Here is a 15,434-nt window from a genome sequence, read left to right as displayed (position 1 = left end):
CGATTTCTTCAGTAGAATGATAGCATCATTCCAACTATTTAAAGTGACTCTCAATGGTCTCGGTCTCTGGGATTTCGAATCAAATTTACCCAGTCTGAATACCTTGGTACTTTCATCCACAATAGAGACATCCGGAGCAATATCATCACATAATTTCTTGACAATGGTTTTGTCATGCTTGATTTTCTCATTAGCAACTTTGCTAGTTACGTGTTCCTCCAGCCCATAAATGATCACATTATTCCTCCTCTTTTGACGCTCCTCAATTTCCAAAATCATTTCTTCGAAGGAAGTATCATCAATGACATGACTGCCTTGATTGGAGTTTGACTGGATGTCTGCTCTTAGTTCAATTATTTCCTTTTGCAGTGAAACAATAACTGATCTCAGTGACTGAATATCATTGCCAATCTTCTGACAATCATTGCAGCTCCAAGAAACTGACTTCTTGGAACTTATAATGCGAATTTCTGAGTTCGACAATCCGACACAGGTATTACCAAAGATGTTATGGCACAAACAGCATGTAAGGACAAGATGCTTACCGAAAAGCTTGTTACAGCAATGGCAAGCCACCTCATTTGCCATTTCAAGACGTGAATGTAGAATTCGAATTTTATTTACAATCGAGGTGTATGTAAACAAGACTGTACTTACAGCTGGCAGATGTACAATCTTATCGGGAAATTTCTTGCGTTCCGTTTCTCTATCGAAAATTCGACGAAATCAACAATTAATCACACGAAAAAACTTCGCGCAAAATACTAACTTTTTTCAAAGTGGTTTGGGAAACACTTTCACCTAGTTTTCTTGGATATTCAACTGGAAATTTACGAAAAAGGAACAACTCGAAGAGAGAACTCAACTATACGTCTTAACAGCTTGCATATGCATATATGCATATTATATATTATTATAAGGATTACTCTAGATATTTTGATATAATAACATGAATTCTTCACACATATTCTAGATATATTGCCCTAAAAACTGAAGGACTGCCTCTATTTCGCTTAGCTTCTCGTTGTATCTTATTGTCTATGTAAGTCCATATATGTTCGCAGCTGACGAAAGACGTTTCCTATTTACCTGTGCATGCAACCATGAGGGCGCAAATGCGGTGCCGAAACTGCGAGCCCCATATTGATTACCCCCTTCTGTAGATTAATCATATTGAAAGCTGCCTCGGGAGAAAGCTTAGTCAGCATTTTCCTTCAAATCGCTGACAATCGAGAAATACGACGAAGTGGGGAATTTTATAGTGCCAGAAGACATGTGTGTTTTTGTCTTTTATTCCGTTGAGGAATCGGGAACATTCAGAAGGTGGATAGGAGCAACTGGGCTATCGGGAAGCAAATTTACCTGGGACGTTCTGGAACAAAAAATCGGGGATTACATAAAAGAGGGGTTCACGATATATTTCGATAGTCCGGAAACCTGGATTCTGCAAGTCTAGGGAGAGGTAGCAAGTATATAATTATCTCCCCAGATAAAACCTTTATCAGTCCTTCCGAGGCTTCCGAAGGGGTATATTGGCCATCGTTCAGTTCGTTATATTGGGGAATTCTCATATGATTGTTCCCTCAGAATTCAAGATTTTCAAAGCCACCGTTCGATCTTTGTGAATGAAAATGATTGACGAATTCGCATATTCTTTCAGTAGGAAATTTTTTGTGGAATATATTCTGATGAATTCCACTCCCTGACTAATACTAATCTTTGCAAACTGCCTTGAAAGGTAGATTTCAAAAACTCACCACTCACAAATTTTTTCAGATTTGTCACCATTAGTTGAACAGTCTTGCCCGGCGTAATAATGAGGGCTAAGTGCACTAATGATAATATCAGTTTGTCCAGGAAAAACTTCACAAGCATTTTTCATTCGATGTATTTATTCTTAGACGGTATCCCTCACGACACACCAAGGTTTTCAAATGATCTCAAAGAGAGAAATACCAAGGATTTAGGTGAAGGGCGCGTGCGAGCCAAAAAATTAGACCATCATGCCCCATACACATTTTTGGGGAAAACATTATTTAAATAGACTCGAAGAATCACTTCATTTTAACATCATGTGAATTGATTTAATTGTGAACTAGGAAGGTGATGAAAAAATCAGCAAATCTCAGCTGATGCCAACGTTTCGCAATCATATATTGTTGCTTCTTCAGGTCTACAAGATACAGATAACAGTCATATATGAAAAAAATCAAACGATAAAAAAATATACAACATCACATAACAGCTAGGGAATCATACACCAACACATACTTATAGGAAAGTTGCTCATTACAGAGTCACGATCTACACCAAACCCACTTTCCAAAGCCAAACTATAAGTTCAAAAATTGTTTGGTGCAGATCGTTACTCTGTAATAAGCCATTTTCTTGAATATGCGTTGGTGTTTGTGATCCCCTAGCTGTTATGTGATGTTGTATATTTTTTTATCATTTGATTTTTTTATATATGACTGTTCTCTGTATCTTTTAGACCTGAAGAAGCAACAATATATGATTGCGAAACGTTGGCATCAGCTGAGATTTGCTGATTTTTTCATCACCTTCCTTGTTTCCAATTAAATTAATTCACATTATTTAAATGGTCTCAGACATTCCTTTGGTAGTTGGGGGGATCTCCATTCTCTGTCTGACAGTGAGAGTGACATTTTCTAGTCATTGGGCTTGAAGAAAATGTAGGAAATCCTCATGGGACCTTCGACATCGTGAAAAGAATGACCCAATGAGCACACAAACTGAATCCAAATATTCAAGGAGAATCTGTGCTGGAAATTTGTTCTCACATGGTGGGGGTTTTCTGCTGACCAAACATGGGTGTAATGAAAATGGTTCCCTACATTTCTTCATGAATCTCGCTTCATCGGTGGAAATAATTGATGTTTCCAGATTTGTATTATGTAAGAGCCACAGAATAAAAATATATCATGCAGAACTGCATCTACTCACCGTGTCCCATACTTTTTAGTGAGCCTAACTTCCACTATCCTAGCTAAAGATCATGTGCTTGTTGTTGGTTCATCCCTCGACTATTTTCAGAAATTCTTCTTAGATATCTGACAATGAAGATGTTGCAGGCTTTCCATACAAAGAGAAACATGAGACCAGTGATCAATTTTATTTTTATTATTAGTACCTATATAGAAGATACTTCGGGCACATCCTTAATTTTTCTCTGAGCTCAGAGATGCTTCTTGAGATGCTATTCTGATATTGATTTCGTCTTCTCATTAAATACCTACATGGGTGAGTTTCTGTCAAGTACTTATGGGGTATTTTATGTACTGGTGCTATCAGAAGAACCATTTCAACAATGTTTTCAAGCCAGCTATTTCATAAACTATTTGTCGTTATTGTCAGGACGAGATTCAATAGTGAAATTTTTTTCTGCGATTTCTTGAGAGTTAAATACGTGAGTTCACACAATATTTTTGTATTTGGGTTTGTAAGGTATCGAATCCAAATTTTCGAGTTCAAGAGATTCAGAGAAATGAAGTTGATGCTGATGTACAAATAAGATAAGGAAGTGATTTGAGGTTACATTATATTTTGGATGCTCACGAACCTTCAGAATGGTGAACCTCAACAACTCGGATACCTATAGGCAGCAATCAAAAACAATTCATTGGATCATAAACGAAAGACCATTGTCAACGGAATAGGCAATTGTGAAATTCCACAAAATTAATTTCGATTTCGCTGTTTTGAACTGAAACGGTATTAGAATAATACAGAGCATAAATTGGTTTCAGTTTAGTTCAGATAATGTCGCAACTATTCATTAAGTTCAACAGTTTGGGCCTTGCTTCCGGGTTTAGAAATTTATTGCAGATGAATGGGGTCAGCCGCAAACGTAAATATACAACGTGTATATGTCGCCATGGACTTTACTAATTACAAGTTTGTAGAGGAAATTGCATGTGTTTTACTTTGGTGTTATGATAATTCATCAGATGTGGGGGCAAAACCAAGATTAAATATATCCCATACCTGCTGCTTCCACTCAGCAGACAGCTGTCACTTCTGCACGTCTAGTTAGTTTCGTTTGCATTCTGGAAGAGGATCCATTTGCTGTCTAGAAATATCTTCATACATTAAGGTTTTAATTCAATTGAAGAGAATTCTTCTGAAAGGTTATGGTATTTTTTTAGTAAAGTGTTGAAACCGAACCTAGTGAAGTGATTTTGAGGACTTGTTTTTTCAAAAAATAAAAATGATACTAACCTGAACACTTACATCAAGAAGACGGTCTTTAATGACCTGAAATCACGACACTTCTCGCATTCGATCATGAATTACTTGAAGGCTGTGGCTGAATTATAGTATTTATGATAAGGAACGGACGCAAAGCTCATTACACGGTCAATAGTTTTTTTTATGGTTTGCGATCAACGTTCCTCATAAAGGCCAAACCATATGAAAGGGTTTTCATTTTTCTACTGAGAAGCGATGCATCCTCTTGCAAATACGCATAGGTAGATATATACTCTTTTTGTTCTGAATTAACTGAATAAAAATTGAAAAGAATTTAATTTTGGAAATGGCACTGGTTCAATGCAATTACCCACACCACTGTATTTGTTGATGACAAAATATTCAACGTGAAATAATCAATTAAGGTAGGTACCAATTTTCTTGATATCTCTTTCAAATATCTCTGTTCGAAAAATATTAAGAATTTCTGTATTTATTTGGAATACATTCATTATCTCGGAAAGTAAGCATTTTCGGACAAAGGCAAAAGGCCTGGACATAGGCGATCTCTTCAACTCCAAATACCCCCAAAAGCAATATACTGAATTTATTCGCAATGTTTATGATTCACCCTATAGAACACGAAAACAAAAACAGGTCGAAGTTCGTAGAAGCTAATTTGGCGAACTTTATATCCGATTACAATGTGGAACAATTTATTTTCGTAGTGTCTAGTCAGAATTCAGAGCCCATCAATCAGATACACCACATAAAATTTCAATGTTTTCAACATAATCTTAACTCGACCAATTTTCATATCATTCTTCAGCAGTAGTTACCAGCTTTCGCTCCATATTGGAGTACAGTATTCTAGATATTCAATTCTCCAAACTAAACCATTTCCACGAGCAGAAACAATATTCTGAACTTGTTGAATTCCGCCACATTATATAATTTAAAGGGTACGAATCCTGTTACTGAGTTGAATATTCTAGGGTGGTTGTTTATGTAGAATGATGGGATTTTCACAAACGTATATATACACCATAGAGTTTCAGAGTCAGTAAAAAGAAGCCACAAAGCTTATATCTTCAGTGTGCACTACTTTCTAGAAGCATGCTTGAATGCTGAATTCGTTTTAAATTACGCACATGTACTGATGACTTCGAACTGTACCGTTTACGAGGGTGGAGTACTTGATTTTATATGAATTTTTATTTGAAATATGCACAGGCTACTTCATCTTATACTCCTTGGATTGTCGCCGGCTTGCAAATCAAAATTATATGGAAGAAAATTCATATTGTGTTTTCAAGCTAAGTTTTGACAGTATTGTAAACTGATGAAAGCAACCGAAAGGGAAAAATATATTTTTAAAAAATTTGTTTCAATTGTAAGAGTGTAGTGGAACATTTACAAGGTTGGCAAACGTTTATGAACACGTCCATTGCCATAAAACTGTATGGAAAAAAGTTCAAGAAATGTTTTAAGGAAATTCTCCTAGAAGAAACAATATATACTTTTGACGAATTCCTAAATGATTGAATGTAATAAACTTCTATTGACGAAGAATAATTATATTTGGGCAACCAGTTGGAAAAAGCATTATTTTTTGTATTGAACGTAATACGAAAAATAGTGTTTCCCAACGTGTTACACAACATTTTTTTCTAATTTTAAATGATATGTTGCTATGAATTCAAATTAAAAGTACCAAAAACTTTTTAAAAGCTTCTCTCGGAGATTCCTTTAAAATCGTCTAGTAACGGAAATTATTGAATTTTTCACTCCGTTACTCTGAAAGCAAGTATCATTTCATCATCAGTTGCGAAATATTTTACTTTGCGTAACTGGTTGTGAAAAGTAAAACGTTTAAAAACGTCGATGAGTTTGAAAATTGGCACTTATTGATGCTGAATAAATTATATTTGTTTTGTTATTGTATTTTATTATTCTTATGATTCGCATAGAACAAGTAAGTTCATGATGAATTGGTCAGAGTTGATTTATCTAATATATAAAATTCTCGTGTCATAGTTTTCGTTACCATACTCCTCCGAAACGGCTTGACCGATTTTGATGAAATTTTTTGTGCTTATCCGGTATCTATGAGAATCGGCCAACATCTATTTTTCATCCCCCTAAATGTTAGGGGTAGTCCACCCCTAAATTTTTTTTGGAAAATTTAGTACTTATTTAATTGGAAATTATTTATATGGCAAAACAACGTTTGCCGGGTCAGCTAGTTCCATATAAATTTTCAGTGAAATCATTCATAACGTAACACGAAAATACTTTCGGAAAGGATAAGGAAAATAGCTTCATTATAATTTTTTGCGAGTCCATTTCATCACTTCGCGACTTTTAATATGCAAAGCAGCGTTTATCTGAAAAAGAATTTTTATAATGAACCGGGTATGTTCATTTCTCCCAGTAATTGCACCGTCTCAAAGATTTATATCATTCCCATTAATATGGCGAAAAGAAGACTTCAGAAAAAATGCCGGAGATATATTACAATTATGCAAGTGACATAGAGCCCTAGACTGAAAGTTATCAACAAGAAACAGTGCTGCTTGTATACATAATTCAATGTGTACGTGACGTAAATGCGACTGGGAATTTATTCGGGAGGAGCGTCAAAGTCAGGGAGACAAAACAGGCCCAGAGCAATGGCTCTGTAGTAACGAGTCTTTTAAGATAGTTGTTTGTCGAATTAACGTCGGCCGAGGGGTAAGGAATTCTTCAAACCGAATATTGTAGATTGTAGGAGTTACAGAAAAGACGACGGGACATTGTGCGGGAAGAATGGGTTGCCCGAGGTCTTTTGTGTTGAAAGAAACATAAGAAATATTGTTCAAATTAATAGATCGAAACTGATTTTCTTTCGGAAACGTCAACTAAGATTGAATGTTTATGGTGAAATGTCATAAAACACTTGAAGCGAGGCTTGAAGCAATACAGGGTGACGATTTAAAAGCTTGCCAGGCCAATTATGTCACGACAAGGATGATTTCAGAGAAAATGCCGGAACAGGTCAATTTCTATTCGTAGGGGGATATATTTTGAGCAAAATTGTAAGCCGAAATGTCCTCAAACCTAGGTGTAGGGGCTATAAGCCCTAAATTCTACATAGGGAATAAAGGGTGAGCTATACCTCAATTGGAAGACAACTATAGTGTTATGTAGAGGGACATATTGTCTTCCAATTGAGGTTTAGCTCACCATTTATTTCCTATGAAGAATTTAGGGGTGAGAGCCCTTACACCTAGGTTTGAGGAGATTTCTGCTCACAATTTTGCTCAAAATATGTCCCCCCTCCCTTTAACTCTTTGGGTCTAGGTGGTACACAAAACGTACCACCAATTTGGACCTTCTTCCGCGGCGGTGGTACGATTAATGTACCACCCACTTCAAACCCACTGAACAGAAATCTACATCGATATTGACTGTTGCCGTGAGTTGCAGAGACATTTGTGAGGCAACAGCTTATAGAATCAACGATCGGGTGAAAGATTTACAGCGGTTTACTTTACCAATCCTACATATTATGCTGATTCTCTTGTCTCGACAAGTTTTTCTGTTTCTTGTGGTGTCTAAGTGATAAAAATTTTGTTTTGAAGCGGTTATTTTGAAAATTGTGTTGTGCCTATACCTTCTGGTGAGTAAAGCTGTTGAAATAATCATTGAAATATTTTCGTCGGTTACAGAAAAAGAGAAAATATGGTGGTACGTTTTTTGTACCACCTCTCCTATTGCAGTTTTTTGAAAAAAAAAAATTTTTACAGAAAAATGTCGAATAAACCTACAGACCCTCTAACGTTTCGTTTGGTTGGAATGACACTGGCTGAATTAGAGGCAGAGGTTGAAAATATAGATCATTTTGAGTCTGTACCGTCTGATTTCGAATCTGAGATGGAGAATGCAGCGGAGGTCGAAGAGGATGAAGTTGGTGAGATGAATGAAAGTCAAGATATAGAAGATATTCCTGTGTACGAAACTGACGAAGAACTATCTGAAAGTGATTTACCTCTTTCAACTCTGAGAGATAGGATTATATCCAACGCGTCTCGAGTTCCGTCTATCCAAAACATAGCCACTGACTACATTGCGCCAACATGGTCACAATCCAATTCAAAACCTTCAACTCCTCCAAACTTCACACATTTTTCTGGTGTTCCCGATTTTATAATGAGTAAAAAAGATACTTTGACGCCATACTCAATATTCCGGGAATTTGTTAGTGACGAATTCCTAGACAATCTGGTATTCCAGACAAATCTTTATGCGGAACAGATCAAAGTTGCCACAGGAAAACCTTATGTTCCAACTAACTCTGAAGAAATGCGAACGTTTTTGGCTATAAACCTTCTTATGGTTATCAAAGCATAAATCATGTTTTCAGACATATCACCGGTCGAAAAATTTAAATATAAAGTGAGTTGAACAATGAGAACAAATTAACACATAGTGTATCGGTGGTACGTATAATGTACCACCCTGTTAAGGCAAAAATATGAAAAAATATTTGATAATACTGTTTTAAATGTGTTATTTATTCATTTTGAATGAGCTTATGTTAAATTATTTGAAAATTGGGATTAAATTTTTTTTTGCTCCACTTGGGTTTTTTTTCTGATGCCATCTCCGCACCTCAAAGAGTTAAAAATTGACCTGTTCCGGATTTTTCTTCGAAAACATTCTTGTCGAGACATAATTGTCCTGGAAAGTTTTCAAATTGTCACCTCCTGTAACTTCTTCAAGGAATCAATAAAAATTTGCAAACCACAGTATTCATGTAATAATGTAAATCTCACCCGCCAATATGTCCCTCTACATAATACTATAGTTGTCTTCCAATTGAGGTATAGCTCACCCTCTATTCCCTATTGAGAATTTAGGAGTGACAACCCCTACACCTAAGATTGAGGAGATTTTGGCTTACAATTTTGCTCAAAATATGTCCCTCTTCGAATGAGAATTGACCTGGCATTTTCTCTGAAAACATCCTTATCGTGACATAATTGGCCTGGCAAATTTTCAAATTGTCAGCTCCTGTAACTACTTCAAGGACACAAATAAAAATTTGCAAACCATTGTATTCACGTAGAGGGTCAAGTGATCTTTAAGTTGAGTTATAGCCCACCCATTATTCCCTATTGAGAATTCAGGGGTGATAGCTCCTACACCTAGGGTTGAGGAGATATCGGCTTACAATTCTGCTCAAAATATGTCCCCCCTACGAATAGAAAATGACCTGTTCTGTGAAATCATCCTTATCGAGACATAACTGGACTGGCAAGTTTTCAAATTGTCACCCTGTATACCTATGCGATAGCCAATACAATGCCAGAAAATTTGCATGCTAATTCATATATTCATTTATTCATTTATTTGTTCAAATTGAAACTACACAAACACAATATGTGCATCTCACAGAGGCATTTATACATAACTGAAAAGTTTCAGTAAAACTAAGTTGGTTAACTTTAATTGTGTAAGTCTTTTAGAAGTCTAAAGAAATCCCTCGCATCAAATGGAAACAGAATACCTGAGTTCACTAATAGTTTTTAATGAAAATCTATATACAGTAGTATGAAAATCCAATGCGAACAACTTTCTGAATGAATTATGTCAGTGATCAAAGTTTCCCAACTTAAACTTTTCTAGATACTCAGGTTCAGTTTGAAATTTATACATTTCCAATTATCGAATCTATGAAGGACCTGAACTCCGAGACTTTCGTGTAACCACCTGGTGAGTTTGGAGCTGCACATGCTGGTCCAAACGAAACGAGTCCAATTACTTTACCGTCTAGAACTATTGCACCACCGGAATCGCCCTGAAACAGAGAAAACAGTTTTATGAAGGTTACAAGATTCAAATATTTTTCTTCGGGACAAACGAATGATTTTCGTTACATTTTTATGATACGAAGTAGAGGATATGGCATCTCAAAGATAAAATTCTTTTGGTTTTTGATTTAGCGAATAACGTAGAAGTTCCTTTAGTACTGTGTCATTCGAGAAAATCAGGAGATACTGTATTCTACAAATACCTATATTGTTTTTTCTTATTATATTTCGAAACTTCCCCGAAAGAAAATAACCAGAGGAAATCGATTTATTTCAATAACATATATGCAGAAAAAATGGCATGAAGCGACTGAAGTGATGTGAGCGCCATTTATGTTTCAAATATCTTTTTGAGAGCCTCAGAGTGGTTAAAATATAAATTCATGGACCATTTGGAGAAACATACGAAATTTTGTAAGATTTCAGATGGCCATTGTGATCAAACAGGTTTTGAATGTTTTGATTCTTGAACCGCCTTTTGATTATCTTGCTCGTTGCAGTTGCTGGTTATTGAAGTTTCTTGTCTAATTTCTTGGTGAAAACCTCTAAATATCGTTCGAAAATCATTACATGGTAGAGAACTGTGGATCAAATAAAATGGATTTCCCGAAATTAAGTTTTTTACTTTTCTAAGGAAAATGGAAATGTACCTAAGTATTAAAACTAGTAACATTCTTTGATTTCTATTTTCAGTGCTCCGAAGTGGATAAAATTCTCAGGGCATAAAGGACAAACACTATTAATGACTACACCATGTGCAGTGAACATTTTACTGCAAATCAATTGAGAACTGTTCATTCATGTAAATTGTTGTATGCAAGATGCATCCATTGCATGAAGGGCTCGCTCGTTCAGTATATTCAGAAATGCAAAGATTTTTCGATTTGGGAATCTAGTGACTGTCAAGTTGTTGTTTGGAAAATTTATGAAACCTGCTGTGAGTGCTTTTGTTCATTGATTTGTATATTGTGTCATAAGGAGACCATACCATAAAGAAATCATAAAAAAACATAAAGAATCTATACTGACCGGCTAACATCCTTACCTCTGTAAGGTTTTTTTCAATTGTGGTTCTGAAAATTCTGTAAGTATTATGTAAGAAACAGTATTGTGAATGCTATGATGGTATATTGAATATTGGTTCATATCAATTTCTGATGAAAATTGTACAAATTCAACTGATTTCATCAATTAAAAACAACGTATTCCATAGAAATAACACCTGTGACGTAAGATCATCATATACCCTTGTGTACTAATCAACACTCTGTTCGTTTTGCATTTATAAATTGCAAATAAGAATATAGCACATTCGACGGCGTCTTCCATTGATATCAATTGATCTCAAACAATTTTCAGATGAAAACTAACATCCTGGTCACAAAACAAAACCATACTTTTGATTTGTCGCTCAGGATGTTTGTTCTCTCAACAAAGTAGATATTGAAATTCAATACAAGGATCAGAATTCGAATTTCGCGCCCCCCAATAATAAAACAGAAAACTATTATCGAACAGTTTTTCTGTATTAACAATATGTATTCAGCGCCATCTCATTGTCGAATGTGTTTTCAATATCCAAAATGTAGTCGGTTTATAGTACTAGAGATATGAGGGTGTTTCCTATCTTTCTACTCTATAATCTTTGGTTTGATCCATTTTAGGAGGATTTTCAACCAAAGCTTTACTCAAACTTAGATGAAGCTTAAACATTTCACTTGATGATTTTATTATCAAGCTATATAGCATTGAACATTGATATCAATGTTCAAGTTTAAAAAATCCCGCTAGAAAACTTCGAACTATTTTCAAATACTTGAACGTTGATGTGCTTATGTTGACAAAGTGCTATTACTGTTACCTTATATCACCCCATTTTCAGGACGCTTGTTGGAGGGTTCGAATGATGACCATTGTGAAAAAATTTGTGAATGAATTATTCAGACGAGTTTTTTTGATGAGATTTTGAATTAATTATCTATTTCTTTACATTTGTGTCCTAAATCTTTTTCCATCAGTTGGTATCGAAATGAGCCCTTTCATAAAATCGTTGAAGTTACTTGATAATGAGAAAAACGATATCATATGGTTTACTCAGTCACCATGAGATAAGTTTTTGTCCATTGTTTTGCGATTATCCATCAAGGATCGTACCTATAAGGATCAATTTCAGTACCTAAATAATCATTTCAAATTTTTTCTAACATATCATCTTGAAAGTTTTGTATATGTGATTTTAGGTGAAACAATTTATTCTGACGGTTTTACCTTCTATGAAAAAAGCCTCACCTTTCAATACATCCTGTATATGAAAATAGATCAAATTTTGTTGCGCTTCGACTCTAAAATCGAAAGATCCGTTCTCCAGTAGGTAATTTGTACCTACTGTGGTATTAAAAATAATCATTTCTTTCAGAATTTGTATCACTTCGTCACAACTGAAACTTACATTTGAATACGGTAAAAAGTAAACGAATCCGAAAATTCGTACTTACCGGACATGCATCTTTACCACCAACGGCATAACCAGCACAAAACATCCTCTCCGTAATATATTCACTGCCGTATATTGTCTGACAAGTTTCAGTACTAATAAGGGGCAAGTCAACTTTTTGTAGTGATTTTGCCAAGGGTCCATCAGGTCCTATTGCTCCATAACCCGTAACTATAGCTAATCTGTTATCCTCGATAATAAAACCAGCTGGTACCAAATCGATTGGACTTATACTGTCAGTGAAGGTTAAGTCTTCTTTGAGTTTCAGTATGACGATATCGTAATCGTATGTTACAGGATCGAAAGATTCATGTTGGAATGTAGCATCTACAGCTATTACTACCCCTCCGGAATTCAGCAAATTCGAACCAGCACGCACCATTATCTCTTTAGGATCTACACTAAAAAAATTGAATTGAAACGATTAGAGATAATGAAAATATTCAATATCAGTTGAGTTATTTCAACCAATCATCTTCAATGGCTTCTGAATGAATTGGAGTTAAGTTAATCTATTTTTAAACTTATAACATTTTCACAACATTTTGTGAGAATCGTATAATCTATTTTAAGTTCAATTATGGATTTTCATCAAGTAGGTACCTATAGGCCATATCAATTCAATAAATCAATTTCTACTTTTCACGGAATACTGAAATTTGTTTCATAATTTAATAAATTTTATCATGAATATGCAATATTTTATGATTAGACGTTAAATGAAATGCCAATAGCTTTTGCTTCAAGCTGGTACATATTTCAACAATGATTCGAAATATTGAATTTTGAATGCCATTTCTTTGCTCCGACTCGAAATCAGTTTTAGTTCGCAATCAATTTTAAATCTTTGCCTGTAAGAATAATGATTTACAGGAAAAATATCGCGATAAAAAATTTGGATGGATTCTGGGTAGATTTTTTACTGGAAAATGTCAAGAAGGATTATATTCGATAAAAATTGGTATTTTCGATATTTTGTTTATATTTGCTCTCAAATAGCAACCCTTACAATTTGTGCTAGAAATGGACAGACCTTATGTTGAGAATGATTTGGTCATTGATGAGAATTTTTTCTAAGGTTTCTTCATTATAGAAATGAAATTATTCTGTATTATCTGAAACATGATTTTTCGCGACTAAATGAATATTGATATGTTCTGGTATTTTTCTACAAAACTGTGAAAACCGAAGGTATGAACAAATATTTGAACAGTAGGTTATTGAGGTCGAAAGGAACACTTTTTTATACCAGTTTTTCCGTTTCACCCCTCTAAAAAGATATAACCATTTTGAGTTTTCATAATGAGCTATGCCACCACTGAAGAAACAAAATTCCTTTCAGAATAAAAAGCTAAATCTTTGACACATCTGTGTTTTTTTTTTTTCAACAGAGTTGCATTCGGCCAAAGTACCCAATTTTCCAAATATCACATATACTTTATTATTTTCAAATTACTCGAAAACGGCGCATTATACGAGAAAAGATGAAGAATACTTTCATTTTACAAAACGTTTAAGTATTCATTGGGAAGCGTCCCACTTCAAATATTTAGTTCTTTGAATTTTTGGTATTTTCATGGTATGGACATAATGAGAAATCTGAGAGACATGGGTGTTATCTAAAAAAAAAAGATTAATCAAATAAATTAAAAACTATATTCCGAAATCCATCTCTTTCGATAAAACAGTTTTCGAGATAGAACCAGATAGAACTAAAAATAACATTTTTTTATGGTTTTTCAACAGCCTGAACCTTTTAAACCAAGACGATTCGGAAAAAGTCGTAAAAAAAAATGTTTCTTTTGACCTCAGAAATCTACTGTTAAAATATCTGTACGAGTTAAAGACTCGCCCTGTATAGAAAGTATAAACATAGGGAATGGGACTGGGCAGTAGCCACATGAAAGTATCAACTCTGCAGTATGAGAGAAAACGAGGAAACAGCAATCTCTTTTCTGTGTACATAGACGCGAATGTAGATTGATCATAATTCTAGAAAAAGACTTCTATAGGAGCAAATTTTCAATATCGATTTACATATATTCTTATTGGTTCCTTTGAAACGAAAAGTGCATATCTTTTCTGCGTTGCATATAGCATTTATTATTATTAATTCGAAAGGAAAAACTGTTAGTATAATCCGAAACTTACTCATAGGTGCAATGAGCGGCTGACAGAATATATTTCTCATTCAAAATGGCTCCGCCACATTTTGCATTTCCCAGTCTTAGTGAAACTTGGTATGGAAAGTCTTTGATATCTGCTGGTTCACCGCCAGCAATATTAAGGTTGGACCCAGATGCATTGAGAGGTAATGATAAAGCTGAAAAATTATTATTATTCAATTCAAATTCTCCATAACTTATTTCTATCTTCTTTTAAATTGGTCATTGGTTCTTATCATTTCGAAAATGTGAACATTTTGACCGTTATTATTTGCATAATGAATTATGACTTTTCACTCACTGATCGATATTCTGATGAAACTCTACTTACAGGTTGCGAGTAGCGAAGTAATTATTATAATAAAGGAAAGTGGAATCATTTTCGAACGTAGATACGTGGAAGGAAACTTGATGAAAATGAAAAGGTGACTTAAATTATTTGTGTATGAAATCATTTTATCTTTCCATTGTTGAGTGTCTGATTTATTTCCGATCCTTTTGAATTTCAATGATTTCGCATGATATGCGAGATATCAATCTTATATTGCTTCAAATAGTCACGCTAAAATGATATTTGAGAATTTAGAATGGGGATACAAGGTGATGAATGGAGTATGGAACTTCATTTAGGAACTTCATTTTGACCTAGGTTGAGAGTTCCTCAGAGTATACTCACGTTTTGAGATATCAGAACACTGATGTAAATGAGTC

The 15,434-nt window shown here is 34.7% G+C and overlaps 1 protein-coding gene and 1 long non-coding RNA gene across 2 annotated transcripts; both read right to left on the bottom strand.

The window, feature by feature from the left end:
* Nucleotides 1-969: 969 nt before the first annotated feature.
* On the bottom strand, nucleotides 970-4,361 carry LOC123315501. The gene is made up of 3 exons (XR_006537962.1): nucleotides 4,240-4,361; nucleotides 4,006-4,067; nucleotides 970-1,372 (listed from the first exon to the last, which is right to left on the bottom strand). It is a non-coding gene; the product is annotated as an uncharacterized LOC123315501 (long non-coding RNA).
* A 5,365-nt stretch (nucleotides 4,362-9,726) lies between these two features.
* Nucleotides 9,727-15,214, bottom strand: LOC123315499 (trypsin-3-like). Its single transcript, XM_044901214.1, has 4 exons — nucleotides 15,055-15,214; nucleotides 14,710-14,881; nucleotides 12,560-12,959; nucleotides 9,727-10,051 (listed from the first exon to the last, which is right to left on the bottom strand). The coding sequence occupies exons 1-4, from the start codon at nucleotides 15,176-15,178 to the stop codon at nucleotides 9,902-9,904; spliced, it is 846 nt and encodes a 281-aa protein (XP_044757149.1). The 5' UTR covers nucleotides 15,179-15,214; the 3' UTR covers nucleotides 9,727-9,901.
* Nucleotides 15,215-15,434: the final 220 nt, after the last annotated feature.

Source organism: Coccinella septempunctata, chromosome 6 (assembly GCF_907165205.1).
Source record: "Coccinella septempunctata chromosome 6, icCocSept1.1, whole genome shotgun sequence".
NCBI lineage: Eukaryota > Metazoa > Arthropoda > Insecta > Coleoptera > Coccinellidae > Coccinella > Coccinella septempunctata.
Note: the sequence above shows the minus strand (reverse complement) of the source record. Positions and strands in the feature narration are given on the sequence as shown.